The sequence below is a fragment of the Castor canadensis genome, chromosome 8 (genome assembly GCF_047511655.1).
Source record: "Castor canadensis chromosome 8, mCasCan1.hap1v2, whole genome shotgun sequence".
NCBI lineage: Eukaryota > Metazoa > Chordata > Mammalia > Rodentia > Castoridae > Castor > Castor canadensis.
In genome coordinates this window covers 25,905,470-25,915,061 of record NC_133393.1, presented here as the reverse complement: position 1 = coordinate 25,915,061, position 9,592 = coordinate 25,905,470, and the positions used below count along the sequence as shown (strand labels likewise).

Below are 9,592 nucleotides of genomic sequence, written 5' to 3'. Positions count from 1 at the left end.
TGTGTGTTTCTGGGTTTGAATTCTGGGCCTCCACTTGGCATCTTCCACTGGAGTCATGGCCCAAGTCCCTTTTTGCTTCAGGTAGGCTTTAGCATTAGTGGTCCAGGGCCGAGCGAAGACAGCCTCAGGCTGCGATCCTCCCATCAGTGGCCTGCCTGTAGCTGGGATTATAGAATGTTCCACCACACTCAGCTGGTTAATTGAGATGGGGTCTCTAAATTTTTTTTGCTCAGGGTGGCCTCCAACCTTGACACAGCGTTTGCTGTGGGGCAGGACTGGGTCAAGGTAAAGGAGCAGGTTTTCAAGCTTAGATCTCAGGTCTCAGGCTCTAGCGTCTGGTCTGGTGTGGGGAAGGCAAGTATTGGGAGGGAGTTCCCCATCTCTCCAGAGTTTCACTTCTTTCTCTCCCAACCCGTGTCAGGTCCTTCTGCCTGGACACTCATGACCTGGCCCAGTTCTCACTCCCATTGGGTGTCGCGTTCCCGCGGAGCCAATCAGCGTCTCCGCGGTTCTGGGTTATAAGGTCCCCACGGAGCTGCCCGCTCTCAGATCGTCCCAGACCCTGAGGATGGGGGTCATGGCGCCCCGAACCCTTCTCCTGCTGCTCTCGGCGGCCCTGGCCCTGACCGAGACCTGGGCGGGTGAGTGCGGGGTCGGGAGGGAAACGACCCCTGCCAGGAAGGAGCGAAGGGACCGCGGGCGGGAGCTCAGGACCTGGGGAGCCGCGTCTCCGCCCCGCGGCCCCGACCTCCCCGTCCCCACCCGGGCGCTGCCGCTCCCCCCCCACACCCCCTTCCCCCGATGTCCCTTTGGGGTCTCAGGAGCCCGTGTCCCCTCCTCCCCTCCGGCCCATCATCCTGGGACCCGGGTTCCGCGGCAGGAGGGTCGCGGAGTCTCAGCCGCCCCCCGTCCCCAGGCTCGCACTCCCTGATGTATTTCTCCACCTCCGTGTCCCGGCCCGGCCGCGGGGAGCCCCGGCACATAGCTGTCGGCTACGTGGACGACACGCAGTTCGTGCGCTTCGACAGCGACGCCGCGGACCCGAGGATGGAGCCGCGGGCGCCGTGGGTGGAGCGGGAGGGGCCGGAGTACTGGGAGCAGCAGACGCGGATCGAGAAGGGCAATGCACAGAATGACCGAGTGAACCTGCGGACCGCTCTCCGCTACTACAACCAGAGCGAGGACGGTGAGTGACCCCGCGCCGGGTCAAGGTCACGACCCCTCCACGTCCCCATGACGGCCCGAGGTGTCCCGGGGCTGCAGATCCGAGGGTCACCCGACATTGCGGGATCCGCGGAGACTTTGACCCGGGAAGAGCGGCGGGGACTCGGACCGGTTTCATTTTCAGTTTAGGTGGAAATCCCCGCGGGTCGGGGCGGGCGGGCGCGGGGCTGACGGTGGGGGCGGGGCCAGGTTCTCACACCATCCAGTGGATGTCTGGCTGCGACATGGGGTCGGACGGGGGCCTCCTCCGTGGGTACTGGCAGCACGCCTACGACGGCCATGACTACATCTCCCTGAACGAGGACCTGCGCTCCTGGACCGCGGCGGACACCGCCGCTCGCATCACCCAGCAAAAGTGGGAGGCGGCTGGTGTGGCGGAGCAATACAGGACCTACCTGGAGGGGGAGTGCGTGCAGTGGCTCCGCAAATACCTGGAGCACGGGAAGGAGACGCTGCTGCGCACAGGTACCCGGGGCCAGAGACCCCTCCCGATCTCCTGTAGATCTCCCCGCCCGCTCCCACAAGGCGTGAAGGAAAAGGGGGCCCACCCAGGACACCGCCCTCCCTCTGCTCCAGAGGGGTGAGCGCCTGGCTTTCCAGATCCTGCACCAAAGAGCGACTCTGAGGTGCTCTTCCCTCTGACAGTTAAGGAAACAGTTTCTCTCCAGACGTGAAGGGGACTACAGGTCATTTTTCTGGCAGCAGCCTTGGGCATCACAGGGACACTGTCTCAGGCCTTGCTCTCTGCTCCAAATCAGAGCCTTTGGAGGTCTGACTCCAGCTTCTGCGAGTCTTACTCCACGAAGGTCAGGACTCCCAAATTTCTCTCAAGAGACCTGAGCCTTTTACACTGAGCTGTCTCAGCAGGGTTCTAGAATTTTCCAAAAAATAACTATTATCCCAGAAACCTGAGTCAAGCTGGTGTCCGGATTTTGTAATCCCTTCCCCACCCCAAATGTCTTGTCCTTTCTCAGGAAAGTCACAACAATGTTACTTCAGTGGCCCATAGAAGGTAGTACAAAATGTCTGAATTTCCTCAATCTCCCCCTCAGCCCCACCAGAGACACATGTGAGCCACCACCCCATCTCTGATAAGAAGGTCACGCTGAGGTGCTGGGCCCTGGGCTTCTACCCTGAGGAGATCACCCTGACCTGGCAGCAGGATGGGGAGGACCTGAGCCAGGACATGGAGCTTGTGGAGACCAGGCCTGCAGGGGATGGAACCTTCCAGAAGTGGGCAGCTGTGGTGGTGCCTTCTGGGAAGGAGAGGAATTACACGTGCCATGTGCAGCATGAGGGCCTTCCTGAGCCCCTCACCCTGAGATGGGGTAAGGAGGGGACGTGGACACAGAGCGTCTTGTCAGGGAAAATAGGACCTGATCTGTAGACCCTCAGCGGCAGGCTGAGATCTGGGGGTCAAGTTCTCTAAACTTCCCTTCTCTTCCTTTTCCTTCCCAGAGCCACCTCCTCAGCCCACCATCCCCATCATGGGAATTGTCATTGCCCTGGTTATCTGTGGAGTTGTCATTGGAGCTGTGGTGGCTGTTATGTGGAAAAGGATGCACACAGGTTAGGAGGGGCAGGTGTGAGTTGTCCCACTAGGGGTTTCAAGCCCCAGGTAGAAATGTGTCTAACTCCTTAATGGGAAGTGGCACGTGACAAGCACTTTGCCCCAGCCTGGGGTCCTTTTTGCTGGCACCTATTCTTTTGTAAATCACCTGGGAATGTGGATAAATTTACCCTGTTGATGGTGCTTGATTCCCAGCAGTCAGAGGGGAAGGTCCCACTAAGGACAGGCCTCCAGAAAGGCAGTTGGTCCTCATGCCTAGTGGTCCTACCATGGGTCTACAGTCAGTCTGGAAATTTCCCTAGGGTCCAAGACTAGTGGTTCCTCTAGGCCCTCATGGCCCTGCCTTCTCCCTGTCCCCTCACAGGTTGTTTTCTTTCCACAGGTGAAAAAAGAGGCAGCTATGCTCAGGCTGCAAGTAAGTATTGCAGGGAATCTCTGAGCCCCTTGTAGAATTGTACACAGGAACCAATGGGTTTCCTCACCCACCCCATAATTCCTCCTTTAGCCACATCTCCTTTGGGCTCTGACCAGATGTTTTGTTCTTTCCTAGGAGGGGACAGTTCCCAGGGCTCTGATTCTTCTCTCACAGCTTGAAAAGGTGACACCTCGAGGGTCAAGTTGGCACTAGAGGTGAGGCAAAGGACAGACTCCTGGGTTATGGGGACTGTGGATTGGGACTTTTTGTGTGTGTGATGGGCTGCTCAGAGTGTCACCATTTTCCATGCCCGTCTGAATTTGTCATGATCATTTCTGTTACAGTGTGGGACAGCTGCCTTATGAGGACTGAGCCACACAGGATCTGTGCAGGCCTCTCCCCGTTCTTCCTCCTGTGAGGTTGCAGTGGGCTGAGATTCTCACTTCCCTGTTGAAAATAAGAATGTGGATATGGATTTGATCAAATTCTTGCCATGAGATGAAGTTGCTGAGCTAATTAAATCAAAGGAAGATTAATAAAACTTTGAGAGAAAATAGAACTTGACAAGCTTCCAGAGTCCTTTTGTTTGCTACACTGTGTCTGTTACAGGTGGACACAGGAGAAGGCCAGGAGAAGCCACGAGTGCACAACTGGGGCTCAGTCCACCCTGGGCTTTGATGTGGTCACTGCTCAGCTGAGTCATCTCCCTGCTTCTTAGTCCCTGTCCTTCAGTAGAGCCTTGTCCCATCATGATCTGCGACCACAGGGACTCAGACCTTGCCATGGTCTTTTCTTATCTCCCAAGCCACCAGCCACCAGGGCTTCACATGGGGGTCAGCCCAGACTTAGGTCTTAGTCCAAATGCAGGTGCCACTATTTTTTTGTTTCATCTTTTTATAGAGAATTATGTCTGTTTCAGTGATTGTGTATGTGTTTTGGTGTCACTGTCCTCTGAGTGTCCCCATCTCTGAGCAGCAGGAGGTGATTGTCTTGTCATTGTCCTACAGGACATGGAGTGTCCTTCTAAGGGGAGTCTCTGTGTATCAGGAAATGACTTTTCAGACCTGTCCATCTCTTTCCTAGCCCTGTTCCCTGGATTGTGGTTTCTCTCCTTTTTTCCCAAGATTTTGAAAGGAACAAGAGTGTGGGCATAGCAGGGAGAAGGATCTCATGGTGACACTCCTTTTTTGAGGCTCAGCTTTCTCTCCTGAAGGAACAGTTCCCCTCTGCACCTTTCAAAGTTGCCTTGAGTTTTCAAGGTGTTCTTGTACACTTAGGATCCTATGTGAATTTAAGTTGTTCTAATAGTGTTCATTAATGACAGACAAAGACCTGCCATTGGACAAGGAAGACAGGGACAGATGGCTGAAGTGATTTTCCTCAAGTCCAACCAGGGGAAGGACCTTGGTGTTTTCCTGTGTCCAGTCTGTTATTTGAGGGTGTCACACTTAGTCACACAGGAAGTGGTGCTGGGATAGGCAAGCCCTCTCCTACTTGCTATTTGGATGGTTTACCAATCGAGCTTCATAACCCCAGCCCATTTTGATTTTTTTTTCCTTTTTTCAATTTTTTTGGGTTGTACTGGGATTTGAACTCAGGGCCGATGCAGGTGCTTCTGCCACTTAGACACCCCTCAGCTCTTTTCTATGATGGTTTTCTTTTTTCAAGCTAGAGTCTCACAAACTATCTGCCCGGGGCTGGCTTCCAACCATGATCCACCTGATTTCTGCCTCGTGAGGAGCTAGGATTACAGCAGGAGACACCAGCACCCTGCAGCTCTGATTATTTTTGAGATAGCATCATGCTTTATACTGAACTTGCTGGACTGTAATCCTCCTGTTTACACTTCATGCATAGCCAGGAGGAGAGGCATGCACTACAACATCTTATGTTTATTGGTTGAGATGGGATCTCCCTAACTTTTTGCCTGCACTGTCATTAAACTGCAATCTGATCTCCACCTTCCACGTTGCTAGGATGTCCAGCTGAATGCTGTGAAATACAGGATATTTCAATGTTTGTGACAGTCTCAATTTAATTATTCAGCTTCGACCTCAATAGACTACATCCAAAAGCAAGCAGAAGGAAGGCAAGAAAGACAAATAGCACTGAAATGGAAGACAATTTAAAAACTGATGAACCCAAAAATCGAATTGCACTTTCTATGAAACAGTATCTTCTACACCTCATTAAGAAAGAAAAAAAAAATGACACAAATTACCAGTATTTGGAGTGAAACAAAGGATATCAGTACAGATTCTTCAGACATTAGAATGATAATATGAGAACACTAGTAATAAATTCCTGACAAAAAAAATACGACAACTTGGATGAAACTAGAAATTCTTGAAAAACACATATTACCAAAACTGCTCCAAGAGAAAATGGAAAATGTGATCAGCCCTAGATCAATTGTAGACACTATGATTAAAAAAGTGTTCACAGAGAAAATTTCAGACTCAGAGGCTTCTTTGGTGAAATATGTTGGACATATTAAAATAATATTGATGACACAAACTCTTTTAGAAATAAAAACATTGAACAATATTCAATTCATTTTATAAGGTCAATGTTACCTTGATTCCGAAACTGGGCGAAGACATCACAAGAAAAAAGCCCAAATCCATCATGAGCCTAGACTTAAAAACCTACACAAGGTGAATGTGAAAGTTCCTACCTCTAATCTCAGCTACTCTGGAGGTAAGGCAGAGGAAGGATTGAAAGTGTGAGGCAATGCTGGGCAAAGACAGGGTGACTTTATCACAAAACAAGAACAAGGAAAGGACCAGGATGTAGGTAAAATGGTAGAGCACTTGCCACCGTGCTTGAGACCCTGGGTTCAATCCCAGTATCAGAACAAGCAAATTAAAGAAAATTTATACAAAATGTTACTACATCAATTACAAAAATACATAAAAAGTGACATAATTGGGCTGAGGGCATAGGTAAAGTGGTAGAGCACCTGCCCTGCAAGTGTGAGGTCCTGAGTTCAGGGCACTAAAAAACATCTACACTGGTTTTATTGCATCGTGAGAAATCAAGGTTGGTTTGCCATCTGTAAAACAGAACACACAATTCACCAAATGAAAGTCAAAAGCCACTGGTTCATTACAAGGGATGCAGAAAAGGCATTTGTCCAAATTCAGCATCATTTAGTTGTTAAATCTGCCACACAGTCGGCATTGACAGGAACATCCTCACCATGGTTAGGGACAGAGACTGAAAGCCCACTGCTGCAGGAAAATGGATGGAACTGGAGACCAACACAGTAAGTGAGAGAAGCCAAGCTCAGAAAGACAAATGTCACATGTGTTTGCTCATATATAGCATCTAGACGTAAAAAGAACGACATGAGTGTGAGGGGGGACCGTGTGGGGAGGGGGTGACCAGCGGGTGAAGGTGAGGGTGAGAGGAGAGGCAGGTGGAGGTGAATATGATCAAAGTGCTTTATATGCATTATGAAAATAGAGTGATGAAACCTATTAAATTTTCTATAAAAAGGGAAATGGGGAGAGTAAGGGAGAGAATTTGATGAAATTACATTATATGCATCTATGGAAAAATCACAATAAACCCCTTTATACAATTAATATGTGCTAATAAAAATAAAAATTTAATGCTTACTGTTAAAATCTGTCTCAGTGATAAAACTTCCCCTTTTATTTACAGTTCTTTTCTTCACAACTTAGCTAGCATTAATTGAATTTCTTGTTTGATTGTGTCTAATAAGAGGAGAGTGTCTGGGTAAGGGATGGGAGTCTGTTTGGTGAGTGTGGTCTCAATTACTCTTTGGATGAGCCCTCTCATGGATGGAATGATACAGCCCCTACTGTTGTCATTAATCCTAACACGATTATCAGGGAAGTGACAATGAATGCCATCATACCATTCCATTTTCCAAACCACTGTTTCAAGCTATGAAATGGGTCATCTACTCCAGGATTTTCTGTGAGTTCATTGGCAAGAGTAGTTAATCCTTGTAAAGCCTTTGTAATTGTGCAATCAGGGGTGGTATTACTGCAGATGAAAGTACAACATTGACCTCCTATCATTTCAGAAACTGCTCTCTTTTCTGCTAACATCATGTCTAGGGCCTATCTGTGGCATCTAATTGCTCTGCTGTTCCCTTATGGCATCTCTAGTGTAGTTGACAAATCTCTGTTGGCTATGATAGATATAATTAATCCTATCTACATTTTTATTGACTGTGGACCACCAGAATAGTACTGACTTGAAGCCTACTGCTATTTGATTTCTAGTCTTGAATTCTTTGGGGATTTCTTGGGGGACTCCAATGGCATCTGTATAAACATGTGGGTCAAAAAAAACCCTAGAGTCATCCCATCTGTATTTCTGATTTTAGAGGGGCTCACCCTCTCAAAGGACTAGGTGCGTAGCAGTCAGCAGTCTATCCCTGAGGTTGGGTGGTCCACCAAACATCATCCCAGTCCAGACAAGGGTCTCACCCATTAGTACAGGTCTCCCCTTCTGGACACAAATATTTATGCTCCTGGGATAATTGCCTTTGATAACTTAAATCCCCACATGGTAGGGTGGGACACGCATCCTCCCTAGAGAATAAGACGCTCAGAATGGACATAGTTCAGCACATGTATGAACCTCTGAGAGGCCAAGGAATTGATCAACATCTGCCGCCCCACATGGATCTTCTAGCAGAGACCGCCATTCTCTTTTTAAATTTCTTACCTCTGAGCTAGTCAGAGAGGCATTAAGATATCCAATTCCCCTACCCCCTAAGGGAACCTCTCTCAGAGGGTGTAGACTCTGAGATCAGTTTTCACTGGGGGGAATGTGAAAGTTTTGGATATCCTGTTTACATTGCTCTAATTCTGTTCTCAGTTCAGAGAAGGAAATGCCTGGTAAGGGAGGGGCCAAGGCTGCAGCTGCTCCACAAAGGCCCTTGTTTTCTTTCTCTTTTCCTTCCCTGGTGAACTCATCTGTGGGCTCCCTATCTTCATAGATGGAGAAGCTTCAGGGGCAGAGCCCTTGGGTCCATAATGGTTAGGAAGGCAAATCAAGGGCTCCCATTTGCTTTCTTTCTCCTCTGATTTAAGGTTTTTAGTCTTAGGCATTTTAAGTGGGAACAAAGTCATAAGTCCCCTACACCAGCAGAGGGTATAATCTATTTCTTCCTGGCTTTTTGGGCATTTATCATTTACATATTCTGTGATTACTTGGCAAATCCAGTCTTCATCAGAGCCAAATTTAGGCCAGAAAAAAAGTCAGTCTTAAGATTGCCTCTTGTGTCCACATGAAAGAAGAATATTTCATCATTTTTTGTTTCTCTTCATCCTTTGTCCTAGGATTTTCTACCCAATAAGGTAACATGAGACCGTGAGGGCTATCTGGAGGAACAGAAGACGAGTCTAGTTTCTTGGGGGCCTTTCCTAAAGCAGACTTTTTATAATCCCCGGGAGAATATTTGACCCCTGTATTGGATGTTTCTTATATTCTACCCAAAGAGCTTCCTCCTTCTTTCACTAGCTCCCTCCTGGGGTACTGGGGTTAGGAATTGTCATTGGCACTTGCTTTGTGTCTGGGACAAGTCCCAGTCATACCAACACAGCCGCTCTCCAGGATGTCCCAACCACCAAAACAGTACTGACGTTCCTCCCTTGGTCCCATGCATGGAATTAATCTGTACACCATGATGCTTGCCTGGGCCGGCCCCTTTTCCTAGCATTTCCAATTCACTATTGACCTTGAGTCCACTATCAGCCACAGAGATATTGGATTCCCTTAGGCCCAAGGCTGCTGCAACTAGACAGTGGGACACAACTCCCCTGAGAAGGGGATATCCACAGCCCCCTGGGCAACATGAAAATTCCAGGAAAGCCCCTGCATTGTTAGAAATATCTTTAAACTGTTGGGGTGTCACGAGAGAGATGACACTACTCAAAAGTCAATAGGGTAGGCAAAATTTACTTCTGCAGAAGGGTGCACACCAGAAAGTCTGGGAAGCATGCACACTGGGCAGAAAGTCTGCTGGGGTTTTATCTGAAACCATGCTGTCCCTCCCCTGCCCCTGAGTTTTGCAGGTTTGAGGTCTAAGAGGTTGGCTACTTAGAAAGGGGCCAGGTTGGGTGTGGGCTTTGGGAAAAAGAAAGTATAAAATTTCAGGGAAGCAACAACTGGTTTTTGTTATCAGCTCCAGAACCAGGGCATCTAGCAGAATTCTTGTCCAGGCCCAGCTGAGGAGAACAATCCTTTGTTCTTAATAGAACTTTTATCAGATTAAGCAGAGTCCATGCAGCGAGCATATGGGAAGCGAGTTAGTAAGGCGGTTATTACTGATTAAATTCTTTGACACAAAAGACCAGGCCCAAGCTGATTCTTACAGGTTACAGACATGTGCCATCATG

The 9,592-nt window shown here is 48.7% G+C and overlaps 1 protein-coding gene across 1 annotated transcript; it reads left to right on the top strand.

Annotated features, from left to right (window-relative positions):
• The first annotated feature begins 482 nt into the window (after positions 1 to 482).
• On the top strand, positions 483 to 3,768 carry LOC109687287 (saoe class I histocompatibility antigen, A alpha chain). Its single transcript, XM_020165118.2, has 8 exons — positions 483 to 641; positions 917 to 1,186; positions 1,414 to 1,689; positions 2,277 to 2,552; positions 2,683 to 2,793; positions 3,177 to 3,209; positions 3,345 to 3,424; positions 3,554 to 3,768. Exons 1-7 carry the CDS (start codon positions 569 to 571, stop codon positions 3,386 to 3,388), a joined length of 1,083 nt encoding a protein of 360 aa, XP_020020707.2. The 5' UTR covers positions 483 to 568; the 3' UTR covers positions 3,389 to 3,424; positions 3,554 to 3,768.
• The last annotated feature ends 5,824 nt before the right edge of the window (positions 3,769 to 9,592 follow it).

Bases quoted from the DNA above. Each gene is read 5' to 3' on its own strand.
- LOC109687287 (XM_020165118.2), top strand. From the start codon at position 569: ATGGGGGTCATGGCGCCCCGAACCCTTCTCCTGCTGCTCTCGGCGGCC. The intron at 2,794-3,176 runs GTTAGGAGGGGC...TTCTTTCCACAG, and splicing joins GTGGAAAAGGATGCACACAG to GTGAAAAAAGAGGCAGCTAT. The intron at 3,210-3,344 runs GTAAGTATTGCA...GTTCTTTCCTAG, and splicing joins CAGCTATGCTCAGGCTGCAA to GAGGGGACAGTTCCCAGGGC.